This window comes from Pipistrellus kuhlii, unplaced genomic scaffold (genome assembly GCF_014108245.1).
Source record: "Pipistrellus kuhlii isolate mPipKuh1 unplaced genomic scaffold, mPipKuh1.p scaffold_m20_p_9, whole genome shotgun sequence".
In the NCBI taxonomy this organism is placed as follows: Eukaryota; Metazoa; Chordata; class Mammalia; order Chiroptera; family Vespertilionidae; genus Pipistrellus; species Pipistrellus kuhlii.
The window spans coordinates 54,487,508-54,511,189 of NW_023425595.1; the positions used below are offsets into that span (position 1 = coordinate 54,487,508).

The following is a 23,682-nucleotide window of genomic DNA, read 5'->3' on the forward strand; positions in this document are numbered from 1 at the left end:
TGCCCTGGAGCCCTCCTGTGGCTCCTCCCAGGCTGGCTAACCTCCTGCATACCTCCCCACCCCCAATCATGCATCGGTGCGGTCCCTTGATCTGGCCTGTTGGTGGTCAGTGTACATCATAGTGAATGGTCAAACTCCCAGTCGAACAGCCACAGAGGGGACAATTTGCATATTAGGCTTTTATTATATAGAATATAGCCCTTCCAACAGGAAATTCATATTGGGGTTATAGAGCTTTTAGGAGCTTCATTCAAGTCTAGTGAATGTTTCAGGAAAAAATACCATTTTTAAATAACTTTTTCACATGCTGTTATGAAACCTCCAAGAAACTTCATATTCTAAATGGAATAGCAATAGCAAAATTATTTTCCAAGCTATAACTCTGCCTAGAATAATTCAATAGTTACCTTAGGCATAGAAATTAAGGCTATAAGTCTATTATCAAAGTCTTTTTTAGCTCCTTTTTTCACTCTGAAGACTGCTTCAGACATATAGATTATGGATATGCCTACACTGTTTATGATTATTTTATTGTATTTTATATGCCAAGAAGAATTGGGCACAGTAATAATGATGTGTTGAATCATAAATGTTAGCATTTACAAAATGTCTAAGCTATAAAACTTTGTTCTTTTTTCTTTCAGAAATTTTGTGATGAAGTTAATCAGATAACAAATTCGGAAACCCTCTCAAGTATAGATAGTCTTGAAGCTGGAGAACATGAACAAATCTATTCAACGCTTACTAATAAGGAGCCTCCCACAACAGTTCAGGAAAATTCTGTTTTCCTCAAATCAGCAAATCTACGGTCAGCTAATCTAGATTGCTTTGATAAAGATAAACTGTCATTCTCTAAAACTCAACATATAAATAATTGGCTAAAAAATTTAGATAATCCAAATACTCAAACTGACATACCTTTCTCAGATATTTTAAGTAAACCTAATGTTCTACCTTCAGGGGAATGTTTTAATAGTAAAGAACAAAATCCATCTGCTCTATGTAGAGCTATGGAAGAAACCACAAATGCTAATAATATATTAGATTTTATATGTAATTCACCCATATTTATACCCAATGAAAAAATCAAAAAGACCTCTGAAACCAGCACTGTAAGGGCAGCTAACTCCTGTTCTAGGGCATTCAAAAGAGAGAGACCAGCAGTTACTGAGAGCCCAACATTTAAATGCAGCAAAGCCTGGGGCACTCCAGATCCTCTAACTCAAGAAATGGCTACAATTTCAGACCAAGTGAAATATTCTGAATTAACTCAAGAAAATAGAGCTACTTCAATTCCTACTTCATTTGTACCTGTGGCATCTTTAGTTTTGCCATCTAATACACAATCAACTGAACCTTTACCAAAGAACATTATACATATGAACAAAACTGACCCAGTACAGTGTTCTGATAATTTAGGAGAATTGAAAGATGATAAAAAGATAAAATGTTTTAATTCTAAAAAGGAAGAGTTGCCTTTATTTTCAGACAATTTTCTAGCTGCCTGCATACCTCACAACTCTGATAAAAAACAGAAAATAACTGAAACATCAACATTATTATCTAATGTAATCTCTAATTATGACTTAGTTGGTCAGCAAAAGAAAAGAAAATACAATATTGATGGAAAAAGTAGTGTGAGGTTTCTTAAAAGTATTTTAAAAAAAGAATCTAAATATGAACATGATTCTTTTAAGGCATTAGTTATAAATCAAGGCTTTAAGTTAAGAAATCAAAAAGCAGAAGCTATCAGAGATAGTATTGAATTAACAAAAGAAAAAGGGGGAAATGCAGAAATTCCAAAGACTATTAAAAAACTGAGATGGGTTGATGAAACTGAATATAATCATTCACTGAAGAATGGACTAGAAATATCTCAACAGTGGTCTCAGTCATTCCACACTCAAACTAATAGTGGTGTTTCCAACAACATAATCAGTGTTCCTGCTTGTGCTGTAAATTCTGCTAATAGAAAAAACCCCAAGGATGATTCTATCTCTGAAAATCTGGCTGCTTCAGGAGAATCTAGAACAAACCATGTGTCTTTGAACTGTTTTATACCTTCAGCTTTTAATATTGCTAAGCAAGCCTGGCCAGCCTCAGAAAAAGAGGAAAGTAAATCTCCTATACATAATAGTGATTCTAAAACTCAGAAAGCTAATGTACAAAGAGGTAGAGAAAAGGTAATTAGAACAAAATCTGCTCAAGTCCAATCAGGATTTCTATATACAAACAGAAAAGGCACTGTTATTCGAGCACAATCTGCAAACAAAGCTAACACATTTTTACAACCTCAGGGTAAATTAGTACCTCATCCTCCTAAAACTCCACCAAATATTAGGAGTGATAAAAATACACAAGTATTTCGGTGTCAATCAGAAATGCCTGAAAATTCTCAAAACATTATTACAAATAACTATTTTACTTCGAAACATGTGCTTCCAGCAGAACACAAGATGAATCAATGGAATAAAGTATGTGGTCTTCCACTCTCACATGTTTGTTCCAACTCAATCCCTGTGATGCCATCTCTACCATATTGTTCTGAGTGCCAAACTTTAGCAAAAACAAATCATTCAAATGGCACTCAAATCATTGCCCAGCAGGATGGAACATTATATTGCACACAAAGATGTCCTGTTTATGAAGAAAGTCAGCACTCAGTGGCTTTTAGACCTACTAAAGAAGAATCTGTTCCCTCGTGGAAAAGATGGCATAATAGTCTGGGTCAAAATGAAAAGGCTGCTGGTAAGAATAAATTCATATATTTTTATAGATAAAATGTATAACTTCTTGAAATTCATGTGACATCTTTCTTATTGTACAGTAATGTAGACCATATATATATATATTAATATTAATAACCTTATAGAAACAACTTATCTTCTTTAATATTGCATCCTTAGCTATCTAATAGCTGAAGTTAAGAGAATTACCCAACCATTGCTCAACTAAAATTAGAAACTTTTGCTAGCCTCCATTTTTTTCATTACTTTTGTTAATTTAAAAGAGGGAGGACAGAGAATAGGACCTAATTGTTATACTATTTCATTCTATCATGACCCCAATATTATAGTCAAAATGTCTGTAAAATAATCTCAGTAAAAATAATGTTTAAATTATTCCAGATAGATAAATAAATGATGTTATAATACCTTTCTTTATTTTTGTTTTAAATGTTTGTGAAATTGAGTTGTTATAATATGGGTGTGCTAAACTCTTCCATCTCCTTTCCAAAGGAGTGGCAGCTCTATTGTTATCTGTTATATATGTTGGTTTTCATATGAAGAGAAAAAATAATAGCATTCCTTTAAACATTTTTGAAAGGTATTTCTCTACAGAATGTCATTGCCCTTTGTAGCTGGTTGATGCTTCATGAAGCTACTTTCCTCTGAAGAATGGACTAGGTGACCATAAATTTTCCTACCACTGGGAATCAGTTCCCTATTGAGAAGTACCAAGTAGATAGGACTTGGAGGGGGGAGGGAGAGCAGTCAGCAAAGCAATGCTTTCCTTTTCCCAAAGGTATGACTAAGTATTAAGAAGACATAAAAAAGGGAGTTACTTTAAAATTGACTAATTAAAGTCTTCTTCAGTTAGACCATGAGATTTTAAGAACAAGGACCTTTTTTTGTAATTTATCAGGTCCTAACTGTGCCTGGTACTTAATTTAGACACCTAGACTTTCTTGAATTGAACGGACACAAGCCATATTGACAGATGGAAAGCTAAATGCAAAGACTGTAATCTAAAAATCTTACAAAACCTACATTTATTGTAAAAAAATTATATCTCTCGCTAGAGTGGAATAAAAAAAAAAATAGTCCTCTACTCTCACATGTTTGTTCTGACTTACTCTCTATCATGCCATCTCTTTTTATCCAGCCATTTTACAATGTAACTTTAGTTTTCACATTGCTTCCAAAAAATGAAAGCATCATACAAATTTGACACTCTAAAGTAATAATGATAAATAAATTATGAGTTCCTATTCTGTGCCACTAACAGTGCCAGATGCTTTATAGTTATTGTCTCATTTAAACCTCACAATAATCCTGAAAAATAAGTATTTTTTTATAACGCCACTTGCAAAGGAGGAAATAGAATTGCCCAAGGTCAAGAGCAAGTAAATAACAAAATTGGTATTTTAATTTAAATATTTATGATTCTAAGTTCCATGCTTTTTCTACTAAAATTATCTACACTAATAAAAGAGAAACATGCAAATTAACCATCACTTAATGTGATGTTACACCCACAGCCAATCAGGAGTGAGTATGCAAATTAGCCCAACCAAGATGGTGGCAGCCATGGAGCTATAGTGAGCAGGAGGCTTGGGTTGCCCTCAGCAATGGAGGAAGCCATGCTTCCTGCCCGCCCTGGCCGGACCTGGTCTCTGCTCAAGAAGGGGCTGGGAGCATGGGTTTCCAGGGGAACCCAGGCTACCAGCTGGCCATGGCCTCCACTCAAGGCTACAAAGTTTCAATTATAGAAGATAAATAAATCCCAGATACCTGCTTCCAGCCAGCCCTGGCCTCTGCTCAAGGAAGCGCTGAAAAAAGAAGAAAGAAAAGTAAAAAAGGAGGGGCTGGAAGCCTGGATCACCGAGGGGCGTGGCCAGCCTGAAAGCAGCCTTTAACTCCTCACCCAGGCTGGCCACACTCCCGTGGGGTGAGGGTCCCTGGTGGGAGGCTTGGCCAGCCTGCAAACAGCCATCAGCCCCTCACCCAGGTTGGCCAGGCACCCCATTGGGGACCCCCACTGAAAGGGGTTTGGCCAGCCTGAAAATAGCCCTCATTCTCTCACCCCATCAGTGAGGGTCAGTTGGAGGTGATCAGGACAGTGGGGGGAGGGGCAGTTTGGAGTGAGCAGGGGGCAGTTGGGGGTGAGCAGGCCAATGGGGAGGAAAGATGGGAGCAAGCAGGCCAGCAGGGGGTGGCAGTTGGGGGTGAGCACACTGACATAGGGAGTATTATAATTGGGGGTGATCAGGTTGGCAGGAGGTCAATTGGGGGCAAGCAGGCCAGCAGGTAGAATAGTTAGGGGCAATCAGGCAGGCAGGCAGACAAGTGAGCGGTTTAGGAGCCAGCAGTCCCAGATTGCAAAAGGGAAGTCCGACTGCCGATTTAGGTCCTATCCCTGTAAACCAGCAGTAGGACATCCTTCAAGGGGTCCCAGATTGGAGATGGTGCAGGCTCAGCTAAAAGACATCCCTACCCCACCCCATGCACGAATTTCATGCACCAGGCTTCTAGTATAATATATATAGTTATTAAGCAAATATAATTTATCAGAATCTAAGCTGATCAGGAAAAATATTAAGAAACATAGTTGCCCAGTAGCTCAAGCATAAAAAGATAGCATATTAAAATTATGTCCTCATTCTCTGGTAAAAAAAAAATAATAATAATAATAATTATTATTATTATTATTATTATTATATACCAATAGTCAACTGAAATAGTTCCTATGGAAATTTATATAAGGACATTAAAAAACTGTAATGAGTTTTAACACTTTCAGCCATGTTTTCAAAGAGAAATAGTCAAACTGTTGTATATGTCTATACTTTTTTTTAATACTTAAATTTTTAAAATGTATTTTTATTGGTTTTTTACAGAAAGGAAGGGAATGAGAGAGGGATAGAGTTAGAAACATCTATAAGAGAGAAACATTGATTCAGCTGCCTCCTGCACACTCCCTACTGGGAATGTGCCCACAGCCAAGGTACATGCCCTTGACCAGAATCAAACCTGGGACCCTTCAGTCTGCAGTCTGATGCTCTATCCACTGAGTCAAACCAGTTAGGGCATGTCTATACTTCTAATACAGTGATTATACTTAGAAAATATAATACTAACAATACTAAATATTTTCTATATTTAGTCACTCAAACTTATTTTTCAAAACTATTTAAATATTAAACATTGTAAATGAACCCTTTGCTAATACTGAATTATAGTTATATATAATTATAATTCATTAATTAAATCAGCAATTCAATTTACATCCTCCTTTCAGACTACAGTATGGTATCTGCACAAGGATAGCTAGACCATGGAATGGAATACACTCTAGAAACAGACCCACATATTTGAGACCCACATGTTTGAGTTTTGGCAAAAGGGGTACAGCATAGCAGGGAGAAAAGACTTGTCTTTTCATTAAATAGTGCTGACTCCATTTCAATGATCGCCTGGCATTAGTAAAATGACCCTTAATTCATGCCATACATAAAAATTAATTCCAGGTAAACTGTAGATATAAATATGGAAAAGAAAAAGAAATGTTTCTAGAAGATAATTTAGACTTTAGAATGTACTGAAATTTCTTACCCAGACATACAACCATTAAGAAGATTGATAAATTGTACTTTAAAATTAGAAACTTTTTCATCCAAAAACACCATTAAGATATTGAAAAGGCAAACCACAGAGTGACAGAATATATTTATAATGTATAATACTAATGAAGAGCTCATATCTCAAATATATAAAGAATCCCTACTATTTAATAAGGAAAAAACAACCCAGTTATGTCAGTCAGAGTTTAACTAGATAAGCAGAACCAATAAGATATATTAAGATTCATTTCAAGGGATTAGTTTATGCGAAAATGAGGGCTGTCTAGGCAAGTCTGAAATTCCTAGAGCAGGCCATGTGGGAAGGGACAGGCCAGAAATCATGGGGTGAACTAAAATTGCTACTCATAGGCAGAATTTTTTATTCTCTCAAGGAAGGAAACTTCAGTCCAGTTTTTAAGGCCTTTGAACTGACTGAAGTAGGTATACACAAATTATCTACAGTAATCTCCCTTACTTGAAACAAACTGGTTATGAGTTTAATAGCATAAAACTACAAAATTAGTTCACAGCAACACCCACATTAGTATTTGATTAAATAACTGGGGACTCTGGATTAAGTGACACATCAAAAAAACTATCACACCAATTTCTTTTTATTTTTTATGCCAATTTCTTTTTAAAGCCAAAATATTTGAATAAGCTTTTCATAAAAGAGGATAGCCAAATGGTCAATAAACATGAAAATATCTCAGCCTCAGTCCTTAGGAAAATTGGCATTAAAACAATTAGATACAGGTAGTAAAACTGTCATATCTATAAATTTGGCCAGATATGCCAGTGCAAACTATATTATTTTTGCAAAAATACCAAGTTTTCTAGCTAGTATAGTAATTGGTGGATAGTATTTGTGTGTATGTGAATGGAACAATACATAAGCAGTTTAAGTACATACTGTATCTATTCCTGGGATCAGTAATATACAATCCATAAAACTGAACATGTATACAAAGCAGTAAAGCACAAAAATAAATAATTATGTTACAAATCAAGTACCGTATTTTTCGGACCATAAGACGCACCAGTTTTTAGAGAAGGGAAATGAAGAAAAAAAGATTCTGAAACAAATAGTGTCCTAAAATATTTTATGTGCATTAAAACCCAACATCACAGTCATAAACACATGTAATCAACCCTGTAAAGTAAACAGCAGCATTTAGAACCATTTTAGAGCCGGGCAAGCACACAGAGACCACACAGAGCCGGGCAAGTAAAAAAACTTTTTTTTTAAAGTATATGTGTAGGCTATATTTGGACCATAAGACGCAGGGACTTTTCCCCCCCACTTCTGGGGGGAAAAAAGTGCGTCTTATGGTCCGAAAAATACGGTAAGTACAAAAATGTTGGTAGATCTTGCCTCTAGAAGATTTAGGACTAAACAAAGATAGTTCAGTCTGTTCAATGCTTCTGTGTTTCTGGATCTATTTTTGATCATCAATTTATGTTGTTCATTATATTTTACAAATGAGTGAGATCATGTGGTATATCTTTCTCTGACTGGTTTATTTCACTTAGCAAAAACTCTCCAAGCTCATCCATTCTGTTGTAAATAGTAAGAGTTCCCTATTTTTACAGCAGCATAATATTCCTTTGTGTAGCTGTACTGGTTTTTGATCCTTTCATCTGCTGATGGGCACATAGCCTGTAACCAAATCTTAGCTATTGTAAATTGTGCTGCTGTGAACATAGGTCTACTTATATCCTTTCTGATTGGAGTTCCTGATTTCTTGGGATATCCTAATATATAAAAGGCCAGGAGCCATCATAACCAAAACAACCAGACTGACAACCGAACAGCAGGCTGCATGAGGCAACAAGGCCAGCAGGGGGGTTAGTGAGGAACAATCAAACAGCAAAATGCATGGGGTGACCACACTGGCAGGTGGTTAGTGAGAGACTACCAAATGACTGAAAAGTAGGCTGCGCAGGGTGACCAGGCCAGCAGAGGAAGCAGTTGGGGGAGACCAGGCCAGCAGGGGGCCAGTAAGGGGTGACCAGGCTGGTGGGGGGAGAGTAGTTAGAAGCTACCAAGCCAGAAAGCAGGGAGGGAGTTAGGGGCAACCAGGCCAGCAGGGGGGCAGTAAGGAGCAACGAAACCTGTGGGGGCGGGGGGGGGGGGAAGGGGGGAGGAGCAGTTGGGGGCGACCAGGCCAGCAGAGGGGGGCAGAGAAAGGCGATCAAGCTGGCAGGCAGAGGCAGTTAGGGGTCATCAGGCTGGTGAGGGGAGGGCAGTTAGGAGCGATTAGGCAGGCAGGCAGTCAAATATCCCCCAAGAGGTCCCAGTTTGGAGAGGGTGCAGGCCAGGCTGAGGAACCCACCCCCTCTGTGCACAAATATTAGGATATCCCAAGAAATACACTAGTTGGTGTATTAAAAAAGCCATAGAATTCTGGATATTAATTTTGTATCCTGCTACATGGCCAAATTGACTTATTAAATCTAATAGTTTTTTTTATGGAGTCTTAAAAGTCTTCTATGTACAATATGTCATCTGTGAATAGTGGCAGTTTTACTTCTTTTCCAATTTGGATGCCTTTTATTTTTTATTTTTGTCTGATTGCTATGGCTAGCACTTCCAGTACTATGTTGGACAGGAGTGGTGAAAGTCAGCATCCCTGACTTGTTCCTGATCTTACGGAAAATGGTTTTAGGTTTTGCCCATTGAGTATGATGTTGGCTGTAAGTTTGTCATATAAAGCTTTTATTATGAAGATATGATCTCTTTATTCCCATTTTGCTGAGAGTTTTTAATCAAAAAAGGGTATTGGATTTTATCAATTTCTTTTTCCATCAATTGACATGGTTATGTGACTTTTGTCTCTCAATTTGTTTAAGTGTTGTATCATGTTTATTGGTTTGCGGATATTGAACCAGCCTTGCATCCCTGAAATAAATCCCACTTAGTCGCTGTGTACAATCTTTCTAATGTATTGCTGGATCCAATTCACTAGAACTTTGTTGAGGATTTTAGCATCTGTGTTCATGAGGGATATTGGCCTGTAGTTCTCTTTCTTTGTAGTGTCTTTCTCTTGTTTTAAGATTAGGGTAATGCTGGCTTTGTAGAAAGAGCTTAGAAATGTGCCTTCCTCTTGAATTTTTTGGTATAGTCTGAGGAGGATAGGTTTTAGTCCTTCTTTGAATGTTTGATAAAACTCACCTGAGAAACTATCTGGATCAGGGCTTTTGTTTGCTAGAAGGTTTTTGATTACTGCTTTAGTTTCATCAGTAGTTACTGTCCTATTCAGGTTTTTTATTCTTCCTAATTGAATTTTGGAAGATTTATTTTTTTGGACTATGTTATTTTGTCTAGGTTGTCTGGAGTAAAGTTTTCGTAGTATTTTTTTTATAATCCTGTGAACATCTGTGTGGTCGGTTATTACTTCACCTCTTTCATGTCTTATAGATAAAATACTTTTTTCTATCATATATTATTAATAATCCTCTGAATACTTAGTTTCAAATATCTTTTTTCTTTTAATCTTTATCAAATGCCTTATCAATATAGATGACTCCGCTTCATATGCCATCATTAGCTAATACCTCCAGGTACAATATGTATTTAGGGTGAAGTTTATTTTTTTTTAATTTTTAATTGTGATCCTAACTTTGTTACAAACATAATTATACTGTCATTATCATTATGTGGCAAAGAGTTCATAGTGAGAATAAGAGATGTGTCAGTTATGCCTTTCTTATTCACCAATACTTGCATAATTTGTATTATTTTTTATCTCTGATTTTGCAATTTATATTTTTAAATACATTTTTATTGATTTCAGAGAGGAAGGGAGAGGAAGAAAAAGATAGAAACATCAATGATGAGAGAGAATCATGGATCAGCTGCCTCCTGCATGCCCCCCCACTGGGGATTGAGCCCGCAACCCAGACACGTACTCTTGCTTGGAATTGAAACTGGGACACTTTAGTTCATAGGCCAACACTCTATCCACTGAGCCAAACCAGCTAGGGCAAATGTATATTTTAATATTATACAAAAAGTATAGAAAAATAATATACTCGTGTACCCACCACTCACTTTAAATAATAAAACATTACACTTGTAATGGAAACTCTACAAAAGTCTTGTTAGCCTCTTTCTCATTTTGTGAGGACTCATTCAGATAATATGAGATATCCATAATCTACTTAACCAAAGCACATATAAAATTTAGTACATTGAAGAATGCAAAAGTGCACATATAAATAACACTGCCAACTTCTCACACTTAGAATCTCTTGCTCCAAGATAACTTTGTATCTGTGTGCAATATGTGACCATTTACCTTGCACACTGACAAGGGTGATAGTGCTAACCATATACAAATTTCCCATCCACGTTTGGCCAACTTAAATTATACAGGATTTTCCACTGCATAGGTGATCAGTGCCACTAAAAGCCCCCCCCCCCCCTGTATCAAGGGTCAACTGTATTACCATAATATAAAGTTTAATATTACTTCTAGGTAATCATTATAGTAGAATTCTAATATGTTCTTCATGCACAACAGTGGTTGATTTTGGTGATGCACCACACTATGGAAGTCACTGCTCTAAACTGTAACCACCTCAAAAGCAGAGATTATTTTTTAGTTTTTTAATTTTTTTAAAGAGAGAGAGGAAAAAAACATCAGTTTATTGTTTTACTTGTTTTTGCATTCATTGGTTGATTCTTTTTTATATAATCTTTTTAATTTATTGAGTTGAGAGATAGAGAAAGGCAGAAGAGGGAAGTGGGAAGAGGAGAGGGAAAGGAAGGGAGAGGGAGAAGGAGAGGGAGTGATTTGTTGATGCATTCATTGGTTGCATCCTGTATGTGTCCTGACTGTGATGAATCCACAACCTTGGCATATTGGGATGATGCTGTAAGTAACTGAACTACTCAGTCAGAACCCAGCAGAGATTTTAATTCATCATTGTAACTGTGCCCTGTTAGAGAATAGTAGGTAAAGCAATAAAAGTTTGAAACAGACTTTTCTGTGATGTTTGAAGGTAATTTGGAAGTTTGTGGTGGATATACTACTTACTCGTATAAATTTGATATTGTGCTGGCATTTATTTAAGATTCTACTATTATGAGAAGAAAACGAATTGTTGAAAATAAACAAAGAAATCTTTTAGAGCAGAGAAAACAAAACCTTGGATCTGTAGGACAGAAGTGCAGTGAGCAAATGAATGTAAGTACATTATTAGTAAAAATCTCTATTGAATGGTGGAAAATTGCTTGGAAAACAGACTGTTCTGTTCAAGGATTCTGCTCTTGCTATAAACTGTGCCCCACAACAGAAATATAAGTATACCCAAAGTCATTGTCAAGCAACCCTGGAATCTCTATGCTGGGAGCTTGCTGTACTATAATTATTTGTTACTAGAGGCCCGATGCATGAAATTCGTAAAAGAGTAGGCCTTTCTTCTTCCGGCTGTTGGCATCAGCTTCCCTCTGGCACCCAGAACCCGGGCTTCCCTCGCGGTCCCAGTTGTCTGGAAGGATGTCTGGTCTAATTAGCATGTTACACTTTTATTATTATAGATGTGGTCAGCTCTGGGGGAAAAACTGAGGTTATTCACAGTAAAGTTATTTAAATATACATTACGAAATTAGATGCATGGGTAGAGGAAGCAAGTGCTAGTATGCTAATCATAAAGACTAATATAGTTTCCTGTGTTTAAATATCCTGTTTGGTCTGAGTTTCCTGGAAGACATGGTAAAAAAAAAAAAAATAGGATGTTATACTGGTCTCATCAGATATTGATAATGAATTTGTTTGAGTTATACTATTTAAAAGACATTTACCATTGAGGATCTTCTATAGTGAACTTTGAAGTTCATAATGGACATAACCCTATTAATAATAACAAATGATTAGGAAGTTTCATATGGCTGTTTGAAATAGACATCTCCAATAAAAGTCAAAAGCACAATACTATTAATTTTAAAATCAGTGAAGATAATTCTATCAGAGCTAAATAAATGTGACCTAGATATTACATTTTCTAAGGGTCTATCTTGATCCAAAGATTGAATATAAAATATTAAAAATTCTAGATATGTGAGTGAATAGCATTTTATTTGGAGTTTCTACTATAAATATAACTTTAATGTTTTTTTAATAAAACTGGAATAGTGCCTTATGAGGAATTTATATTTCAAGTTATAGGTTGATGATCCTATTATTTTATATTGTAAAAACTATTGATTTTTATGTGAACAAATTTATTAATATGGAGAACAATTGAGCATGATATATCTTATCAGCAAAAAATCATTTATTTAAGTAAATTAAGTTGTCCTTTACCAATATATTCTTATTGCTTAACATAAAACATAGTACTTATTATAAACCTAACTTCATGTTTATAAATATTAAATCCTTTTTTAACTTCCATGTTATTCACATCAAACATCTCAAAATCTATAAACTTAAAAAAATTTATTTTTTCTTTATTTTTATTAATATAGCTTAAATTTAAATGTAGTTATAAAAAATTCCACAAACTAAATTTTAAATGGCTGTTATTTGTGCCCTCTCTAAATTTATCTTTATTTTTCTGGTTTTATGCTGTTCTTCTGTCATCCTCCTTTATATTTTATATTAGTCTTTAGAATTCTATTTTTGTCCTTCTTTCCAGAAGCCTTACTTCCACTTTCATTCACACACCCACTTTACACATGTTCTGAAGTTAGCTTTAGAATACAGGTCCGTATTCCTGAGGCAAAATCAAATTTGAAATTTAATTTTTCAATTTCATTGTTTTGCTTTGATTTGGGGTTTTGTGGGAGTGTGGAGGGTGTTGTATTTTGGTTTTAGTTGAACTGTGGGGTTCAGTTACTATAGCACTGGCCCCTGTCACCTTGTGTTAGAAAATGTATTTTGTCATCCCTCATTTTTCCCAGCCCACCACTTCTGTGTGGAGAATCTAAAAGATCAGTGAAAGACAGAAAAAGCACAATTACCACTTTGTGCCACGGTCTCAGTCCAGGGTGTCTCAAGTCTATAATGAGGATGAGGCTAGGCTATGAGAACGACTGAGGGAGGGCTGTTGAGGAAACCTGCATCAGCTACTCTTCAGAACAAAATGATCAAAGGTGAGGTATGGTTATAGCCAGGCAGTTTTATCAGTGAAAAAGTCATTTCTTTAGATAGATAGATAGATAGATAGATAGATAGATAGATAGATAGATATTATTGATTTTTTTACAGAGAGGAAGAGAGAGGAATAGAGAGTTAGAAACATCAATGAAAGAGAGACATTGATCAGCCGCCTCCTGCACACCCCCTACTGGGGATGTGCCCGCAACCAAGGTACATGCCCTTGACCGAATGGAACCTGGGACCTTCCAGTCCGCAGGCCCGTTGCTTTATCCACTGATCCAAACCGGTTTCGGTGAAAAAGTCATTACTTAAAGTGAAACAGGAGTAAAGAAGCAAAGTAGAACATATCCAGGGAAGGAGCGTGGGTATTCCTGAGTGCTGAATGGATGTACTGATGGCCAGAGCTCTGAGATTTCCCATTTCCCGGTTCTATGCAGCTCTTTCTGCTTTAAGTTTTGTCACTATAATACTTAACCTATTCTTGTCTTAGGCATAATCCAAGGCTTTAGGCTGGCCATAGTGATTCACCTGTACTATGATAAATAAAGTAAATAAATAAACATTAAGGTAGTTTTTAACTTTTCTTTAACATTTTTGATTACCACCTAAATTACTTCTTTCTTCCAAATATCCAAGACAACACTGCAACCTGAAAAGTTTTCAAAATTAAAATTAAACATTTTTAAAAATATTTAGGTACTATAAAAAGGTCTTATCTCAGTAATTATCGATTAATATTTTAAGAAAATATATATAATTTACATGATTAGTGATAACTGAAAATATATATAGCAAATAGCACTTTTCCTGACTTTTTAAAGACAATGTATATATCATGAAATTTAAATACAGACTTATGTTGATTTAATATTCTATTTTTATAGAATTTTGGACAAAGGGTCCAACTAAGTTCAAGTAAGCCAAAAGAAGCTACACTGGATACTTCTAATATTGAAGAAGGTATGTTTTAGCTTAAACATTTTCCCCTGACCAGGGGATTTTTTTTTCTTATATGAATTTTCCCAAATACTAACATAATATGTGAGTGTTCAAGTACCACTTGGGACTTAATTCTCCTTCCCCTGCTCATTTAGATTGTTGCCAGTTTTTCTTTATTCTAAGTTGTAATGTACCAAACATTTCTATACTTGAGGCCTGGTGCATGGAAAATTCATGCACTCAGCAGGGAGGGGGAGCTGGGTGTGTCCCTCAGTCTGGCCTGTGCCCTCCTGCAGCCCTTAGCCTTCGGTCAGACATCCTTGGCAGTGCTGTGGAGGCAAGAGAGGCTCTTGCCACCACTGCACCCTTTCCAATCTGGGACCCCTCAAAGGACATTCATTGGAATCGGGCCTAAATGGGCAGTCGGACATCCCTCTCAATCCAGAACTGCTGGCTCCCAACTGTTCGCCTGCCTGCCTTCCTGATTGTCCTAACCGTTTCTGCCTGCCAACCTAATCACCCCCTAAGTACTCCCCTGCCAGCCTGATTGATGCCTAACTGCTCTCCTGCCAGCCTGATTGTCCCTAACTGCTCCCCTGCCAACCTGATTGCCGTCCCCTGCAAGCCTGGTCACCTCTAACTGCCCTCCCCTGAAGGCCTGCTCATTCCTAACTGCCCTCCCCTCAGGCCTGGTTCTCCCCAACTGTTCTCCCCTGCAGGCCTGGACCTTTCAGTCCGCAGACCGACGCTCTACCACTGAGCCAAACCGGTTTCAGCCAATAAAATATATTTTAAAAATAAATAAATAAACATGTTTTCAGTATTTTATAGGGATTTCTCCATTATTTTTTTTTTAGCTCAAAAAACCTTTTCAATATAGAAATTTAGAAGTGTTTCTTTTTCCTTTAGATTAAATTTAATTCTTTAATTTCTTTGGAATTTGTTTAAATGGATGATGTGAAATGAAACTCCACGTTGATTCTTTTTAAATAACAAGCTAATTTTTATCTTTTTTTTTATCTCATCTTTGATCAAGTATTAGGTTCTTATAACTAATTTGATCTGTTTCTAGGTTGTCCTGTTCAGCTGATTATCTCATTTTCTAATCTTCCTTTAAGTTTATTTTCTCTTACTCTTTTATTTATAACTCATCTTAATTGCTGTTGCAAAGACAGTCTACTTTATTTCCTCTTTGTACTACAAACGAATGACAAAACTACACAAAATAATTTTAACAGAATGTATTTTTTCTTTACTTCAGGTAACACTTTATAGGACATTGTTATGTCCTCAATGCCATCATTTGGATATCTTTTTTTTTTTAAGTTGTGGATGGGGAAATGCTAAATATAGAGGGTTCTGATAAGCAAAATGCAAAGTAACAGAAGATTCACTGGGTTTCTGTTAGTGAAATGAATAGATATAGACATGTCAGTTAAGTATGTATACATGCTGATCCTAAAGACAAATAGGAATCAAAGAGTAGTTAATGTTAAGTTTCTTTAGTTTCAGACAGTACTTCTGAGTTTTTGATGGCTGAAAACCTAGTGAAATCTTCAGTGACTGTGGATGACATTCTGTCTGTCATGAGTAACAAGCAGCTACAGAAAACAAATCTGGCTTTAAATAAGACCCAGCAATTGGACATCTGTGCACTATCAGCTGAAGAGCAGAAGGTCCTACAGTCCCTTAATCGCCTCAATGAAAGGTTATTCTGTAAGTGTGGGAGAACACCTTTTGTAAGAGGGTTACATTTTCTACTTACTATTTTAATTTAAAATTTAATTTAGCTTAAGTATTAAAAATACAAAGTGTATCCAGATTATCACCTCTTAAATCAAGTAAATAGCAATTAAAAAATATACTTGAATATGCCATACTATTACACCATACTCATATCCTGTTTATAAATAAGATATTTAAAACATAAGGATATGGAAAAGCTTAAAATAAAAAAGATGGAAAATAAATTTTAACAAGCAAATTCTAACCAAAGGAAACTGGTTTAAATGTATTATTATCAGACAAATTTGACTATAAAGCAGAAAGCATGGCTGTACAGATAAAAGAATAACTTTGTGATGGTCAAAAGTTGTAGTTCCAGAGAAATATATACATATTTTCACTTTGTATGTATTTAAGAACATAGCCTCAAAATATGTAAAATATTTTTAGCCATGGTGAGAGATTTTTTTTACATTGTTAGTAATTGATATAGACCAAAAAAATCAAATAGATATATAAGAATCAAACATGATTAACAAACTTGATCAAAATACATATAAAATATTTACAATAATGGACCATATATTATGCTACTGATTTCATAGGAAGTTGGATTTAGGCACAGCCCTCTCACATGGATCCTGTTTTTGGATCCTAGCTATGAAGAACTTATGGGGTCATTTTGGGACAAGCTGTTTGTCTTTCCATATTGGATACAAAATAGAAAATTAAATTGAATCCCTACCAAGATACCATACATAAAAAGAAGTTCCAAGATTAAATGTAAATGAAAATATATAAAGCTTATAAGAGGATAAGTATTTTCTAGCCTTGGGATAAGGACAGATTTTTAAACAGAGCAAAAGGAACATAATCCATAGAGGAGAAAATAAATTTGATTATATCAAAATCACAAACTTCTGTTCATATCAAATGTCATTAAAAGTATGTAAAGACAGTTCACAAATAAGAGAAACTATAATACATAGGATAAAGGACTCATTCAAAATATGTAAAGAATTATAATTCAATAAGAATAAAAGACAACTCAAAAAAATAGGAGAGCCTGGCCAACATGGCTCAGTGGTTGAGCATCGACGACCTCTGAACCAGGAGATCATAGTTCGAGTCCCAGTCAGAGCACATGCCTGGGTTGTGGGCTCAGTCCCCAGTGGGGGGTGTACATGTGGCAGCCAATCAATGAGTCTTTCTCATCATTAATGTTTCTATCCCTCTCCCTTCCCCTCTGAAATCCATAAAAATATTTTTTAAATAGGAGGGAAAAGACTTGAAGAGGAATTTCACAACAAAGGAAATGCAAATGACAATAAACATTGATAGATATTCACCTTCATTCGAGATAGGAAAATGCAAATTAAAAGAATGAGATATATCCTCATCAAAAAGAGCTAAATTTAAAAGCCTGGCAATGCTAAGTGTTGGTCAAGATGCAAACAACTGGAGCTCACCTATAATGCTGGGGCAACCTGTTTGGGAAATGTTTTGCCACCACTTAATAAACTGAACATAAACATATCCGACAACCAGCAATTTCACTTCCACATGCATATCCTAGATAAAGCCCTGCACATGTACATCAGGAAACTTGTTAAGTATATAGAGACAATCAAAGCCAAACTTTGAAAATTTTAAATGTTCTGGGAATACCAGCCAGCAAGGAAAATTAACATCTACAAATATCATCATAGATGAATCTAGGTAATATATAATGTTGAGGAAAGTCACAGGAGAATAAAGACAGTCCAATTTAATTTATATGAAGTTCAGAAATGGGCAAAACTAAACAGTATTCTTTGGGGGTTGTATACATATGTGTTAAAACTATGAAGGAAGTCGGAATACTAGGTTACCTCTGTGTGAACCAGGGAAAGGAGTGCAATCCACAGGGCACTATAGAAGGGATATTGTTCAACTTTATTAATCTAGGTGGTTATACAGACATTGGCTATATAATTCATTAAAATATGCATGTATTATATACTCTGTTAATTCTAAAATTAAATCTTAAAATATATTAATAAAATGGTACTACAACACAAAAGCAATATAGAACTAAAACTGTGAGTTTAAAATGCAAAATTATGCAGAAAAAGGTAAAAAACCCTCAAGTCAGTTTTTAAGTAGGGGTTTTTTTCTATTATATATTTCCATATATTTAAATGCTTCCTGCTAAAGGTTCTGCCTGAAATTTTCTTGCTTTTGCCAGACCCTTGCTATCATATAGACAGAAGCCTAAATATTGAAAAGGCAAGAGTCGAACTTTTTTGTGTCTCTATAACAAAATAAACATATCTTTCCTAAGATGTTCCAAGAATGAAATTTATTTCTTTGGTGTGTTTTTTTTATTTTTTTATATATATTTTTAATTGATATTTTACAGAGAGGAAGGGAGAGAGATAGAGAGCTAGAAACGTCAATGAGAGAGAAACATCGACCAGCTGCCTCTTGCACACCCCCTACCGGGGATGTGCCTGCAACCAAGGTACATGCCCTTGACCGGAATCAAACCCGGGACCTTTCAGTCCGCAGACCGACGCTCTACCACTGAGCCAAACTGATTTCGACTCTTTGGTGTGTTTTTTCAAAGAATACAAGGAAAAAATGAAGAAAACCTAGCATTTGAATAAAGATTGTTATAGAATAATCAAAATACTAAAATTACATTTTTATCACCATAAGTTTTATGTATTATTTTTAATCAAATTCTATTCCCTACTCTAATATAAGTCTAAAGACTACTTCTGGGAATAATAGAAAAAAGTCTCTTTTTACTCAATGTTGAATATTTTGTTACATCAGAATTTAGTATTTGATTTAGTCATTCTTCTCTCTCAATAAACATAGCAATTATATTTTGTATTATTATAATTATTTCAGATGTACAAGCAACCATTTGCAAAAATCCATCCATTAAAAATGCTTTACAAATAATGCCATTGCTGGTAAGTATTTTAAGAAGGTGTTTTGTTTTGTTTTCCTTTTTAGGAAACTTCATGATTGTATATATAAGAATCCTATATTGATATAATTTTTGAAATTAGTTTTTAGGGAGTTTTTCTCCTCAATCAACTTTCAATTATAAGACATTCTCTTAGAATCTAGCAAATATCCTCTCATTAAAAAAAAAAAAAACTGTAAGTATTTTAATATCCGGAGTGTTTCATCAGTCATGAGAACAGGAACAGGTATCAGTGTGCTAGTTTTCAAATAATTTTAGATATGTAGCCTAATTGGAAAATTGTTAAGAAATTTCATTGGCAATGATTCCATCATTGCCCATATCCTTTCCATGTCTTCAGAGTTCAAAACTAGACCCTACTGCTTTGAATTTTGTTTTTACCTTGGCATTGGATCCTGGTAAAGATTATATATACGAAAAACAGTGAGTCAAGAATTTTCAGTCTAAAGGAGAAAGACACACATGGACAGTATATCCAGGGAAATAATACAGGTAAACTAAGACTGTGCTGCATAGTCTTAGGGAGTCACAGGAAGAAGAAATCATGTCTGCCTAGAAGTGATAGGAGACATTCAGGTTTATAAAAGGCACATCCTCAATTTAGGTCTTCAACAAAGAAATGTTTTGTTAGAGAATTAATTGCATGTTTGTTCAATTGTTTTCCCATTATGTACTCCCAATTCTGAAATCTTGACAGGAAAAAAGAAGATTATGCAGTATACTTCATTTCTTACTTTTACATGAAGTTATACATTTATCTGCATTTCAGATTTCTGCATGCTCTGAGTAAAGTGGTGAATAATAGGAAGTATAAAAAGACTGTCCTTGCCTCCTGAAGATCTTTTAACCACTGGACACATGTTTCTTAGAAATAGTCTTTCTGATGTGGCATTTATGATGCTGTAATTTAAACACAACTCATTTGGCAGTGGTTACTTTGACTCCTGGTATATTATTTTTCATGGCTACTTTTTACATGCTAATTTGGATTTTTTGACCAAATTTTCATTTCTATCAATTCAGCAAACTAAGTAATTTTTGCAGTGATAGTTTTTCTGTGTCTGAATTTTAACTGACAATGTTCAGTATATTAGCACATTTATGGTTCTTACCTCACTTTGAGAGTAAGACCTGCAGTAACTGAGATCACTCTCCTATACACCTCAGCTCAACTTGAAAACAGTATACTAACCACAGATGACTAACTGATCATGAATTGTAAATACTCAATAGGAAGAGAAAGTTACCTAATCAGCAAATTACTCTACTGAATACATTGATGTTATTATATTGCTAGAGTAGCTGACAAATAACTGAAAAGTTAATGATGAGAATTAGGGACCCAGCTGAGGGACCCCACTGGTGTACCATCAGGGCTGGAGAAGGATCAGAGGAGGGCTCCGTGGAGCTCTGGCCCATCTCACCCAGTCCTGATTGGCCAGACCCCAGCAGCAAGCTAAGCATCTGCCCTCTGGTAATCAGTGTGTGTCATAGCAACTGGTCGAAAGGTTGAACAAATGTTTGGACACTTTTATTAGGCTTTTATTATATAGGATGTCTAGCTTTACAATTGACAATGTATTGTGTATCGAATAGTTAATTCAGAAACTGAAGTTCTCAGCTTAGCAAGAATTCTTACCACAGAAAAGTACTGGATTCCTACCATAGAAAAGTACTGTGTTGCCTGGTTGGTGTGGCCCAGTGGTTGTGCATAAACCCATGAACCAGATCACAGTTCAATTCCCAGTCAGGGCAAATGCCCAGGTTGTGGGCTCAATCCTCAATAGGGGGTATGCAAAAGGCAGCTAGTCGATGATCCTCTCTCATCATTGATATTTCTGTCTCTCTTCCCTCTTCCTTCCTTTCCCTGAAACCAATTTAAAAAAAAAACACACACATATTTTAAAAAGAAAAGTACTGTGCCAATTGTTGTCACACATATTCTATTTGTTTAATCTTCTAAATTAGGTACATCAAATAATGTCCTCAAATCCTAGAGCTGGTCAGTGGCAGAGCTCGGATTTACACTTTCCCCTCACTGCCTCCACAACCCCACAAACTATGTTCTACTTTTTATAATTATCTTTATGGTTGAAACTATTATAGATGCCCCCTCCTTTTTTTTTTACATTGACCCCCTCCATCTTGCACCCTCCCAGGCCTTCACTACACTATTATCTGTGTCCATGGGCAGTGTGTGTGTGTGTGTGTGTGTGTGTGTGTGTGTGTGTATAGCCTAAGCAACTGTTATGACCAGATGACCGGCTGGTAGTTATGACATGCACTGACCACCAGGGGGAAAATGCTTAACACAGGAACTATCCCCTGGTGGTCAGTGCACTCTCACAGCCAACCTCCCATAGCCAGCCAACCTCCCTTGGTCCCTCCCCCTGGCTGGCCAGCCCCAATTGGCCCCAACTGAGACTGGGTGAGACGCCCCTGATCAGCCCCAGTTGTCAGCCAAATAGAGGGACTCCACCTGTGCACAAATTTGTGTACTGGGCTTCTAGTATGCATATAAGTTTCCCGTTAATCTCTCCACACCCACCCCTGGATTCCCTCCAAAATTCATCAGTCTGTTTCATGCTTCTATGTCTCTGAATCTATTTTGTTCATCAGTTTATTTCTTGTTTCAATTAATGACACCATCATCCACCATATTTCCCAGATAAAAATTAGAAGTCTCATCCAAGCTTCTCATTCTCTCATTAAATCTTCCAGTAACACTAAGTGCTTCTCAAATCCATTCACTCCTCTCCATTCTTTACTGATAGTGTCTTAGTTTAAGAATTCATCATGTCTCTTCTGGGCCATTTCAACCGCCTCTAGGTTTGCTCTCTCCAGTACATCTTACACCCTATTACTACCAGAATAACTCTTTTTAAAACATGAACATATCACTCTCCTGCTTAACACCTAACCTCAGTGGTTACCAATTACCAAAAAGACAAAACTCAGGAGAACTGCAGTCAAGAACCTTTCCATTTTCACCTCCATTTGCTTCTCAGCTCAGAACTGGCACACTGCTGAGTACAGGCTGATCCCAGAACTCTGCACCTTCCGGGGCCCGTGCTGCTCCCACTGCCTCACAGGGATTGCTCTCTTAAGAGCCTTTCTCTTACTCTTTGAGAATTGGCCTTAGTGTCATCCCTTCTAGAACAGCTTGTTCAGCCCAAGCTTTGCCCTGTCCAAAATTAATATGTCCTGTCCTTTTGGCAACCATAGCAGTATGATTTTTTTTTAAAGTTATATTGGTCTCTTCATTGACTAGATAGTGCCTAAAAATCTTGCCATGTGCCGGGCTCTCTGCTAGGACTGAGACTAGGAAGAGGAAAACATTTCCTGTTCTCAAGTTACTTATATTCTAACAGAGATAATATGCAAACAGTGTAGTGTAGTAGAGTTACTGCGGGGCATCCTCAGGGCACCTGCCATGACTTTTCAATGTAAAAACTATGAATTTTATAAAGCAGAATTTTCATTTGGAATATTTTACTTACTTTTTAAAATAAATTTAATGCATTCTGGACAATTACCTTTCAAGCAACTTCTTTAGCCCAATGCATGTTGTTAAACTACTCCTAAGGTACTATATGAGTTACAAGTACTTGCTGTAGAAAATAAAATTATTAAATTTTAAACATTTACACATCAGATTATGATTTTAAAAACCTCTTAAACAACTTTTACCAATAGCAAAGAGTGAATTTTATGAATTATTGTAATTAGTCAGATGTCTTACATAAGGTGGTATTCTATGTTCAGATTAATGCATATGTAGCATTTGAGAGTTTTCATTATGCATTTAACCTTATTAAAATCTGTAATCTTTAAGGAGATCCACTGCAAAGTCCATAATACAACAGTAAAAGAATATTCTGAAATTATGTTACAGAACATGCAGCCAAGGACCAGTCTGTCCCCCAACCTTGGATCCAGATTGCACAGAAAATACTGATGAAATGTACCAGTAACTATTAAATGAAATGAAATCACTATTTTTTAAAACCTGTAAATATATCATTTATTTATGTATTTTGTTATGATTAAAACACTATAACCATAAAATAAAGGTAAAGTATAACATGGGTAATAGAAATAAATTAACTAGTTTACATTTTTGTTACAAATTACACTTTATTATGTATTTTTATTGATAATATATTTTTAATGAGTGGAAATATTGTTTTTCATGAGTATGCTACTGGAAATAAATTCATTATATTTAAAAAGAAAATAAAGGCTAATTGGTTATTCAAATTATTAGCTACAGTTAAGAAGCTTTGTTTTTCTGAAATTTCCAATAAATCCTATTAAATTTGTGTACAGTGGTATATGAAGTTTATAATTAATATCTGTCATTAATAGTAAAACTATTTGTTTAGGACTTTGAAGGATCTCCATACTTTGGAGTTGTTACCAAGGAGTCTTGTTTTCAATTCTGCATGTCAGAAATTAATTATCATTTTAATTTTTGTTGGTGTCTAAAGAACTGACTTCACTAGCAAAGCTCACAGGGTAAATGGTAAATATAAAACAACTGCAGTCCCCACTGGATTACTTGAATTGCCTAATCAATATGTTCT

At 35.7% G+C, this 23,682-nt stretch overlaps 1 protein-coding gene across 6 annotated transcripts in view; it reads left to right on the plus strand.

Moving 5' to 3' along the window:
* The window catches only part of CEP126 (centrosomal protein 126), a 50,236-nt gene extending 27,010 nt beyond the window's left edge, over positions 1-23,226 (plus strand). For 4 of the 6 annotated variants that reach the window (XM_036427563.2, XM_036427564.2, XM_036427565.2 and 1 more), the window contains 6 exons: positions 645-2,748; positions 11,423-11,535; positions 14,337-14,412; positions 15,898-16,107; positions 19,015-19,079; positions 22,992-23,226. In XM_036427563.2, the coding sequence (XP_036283456.1) occupies positions 645-2,748; positions 11,423-11,535; positions 14,337-14,412; positions 15,898-16,107; positions 19,015-19,079; positions 22,992-23,054 (2,631 nt within the window). In that variant the 3' untranslated portion in view covers positions 23,055-23,226. Of the gene's footprint in view, positions 1-644; positions 2,749-11,422; positions 11,536-14,336; positions 14,413-15,897; positions 16,108-19,014; positions 19,080-22,991 lie in introns of those variants that run through there. The other 2 variants (XM_045577673.1, XM_045577674.1) reach the window with 2 other exon arrangements.
* The last annotated feature ends 456 nt before the right edge of the window (positions 23,227-23,682 follow it).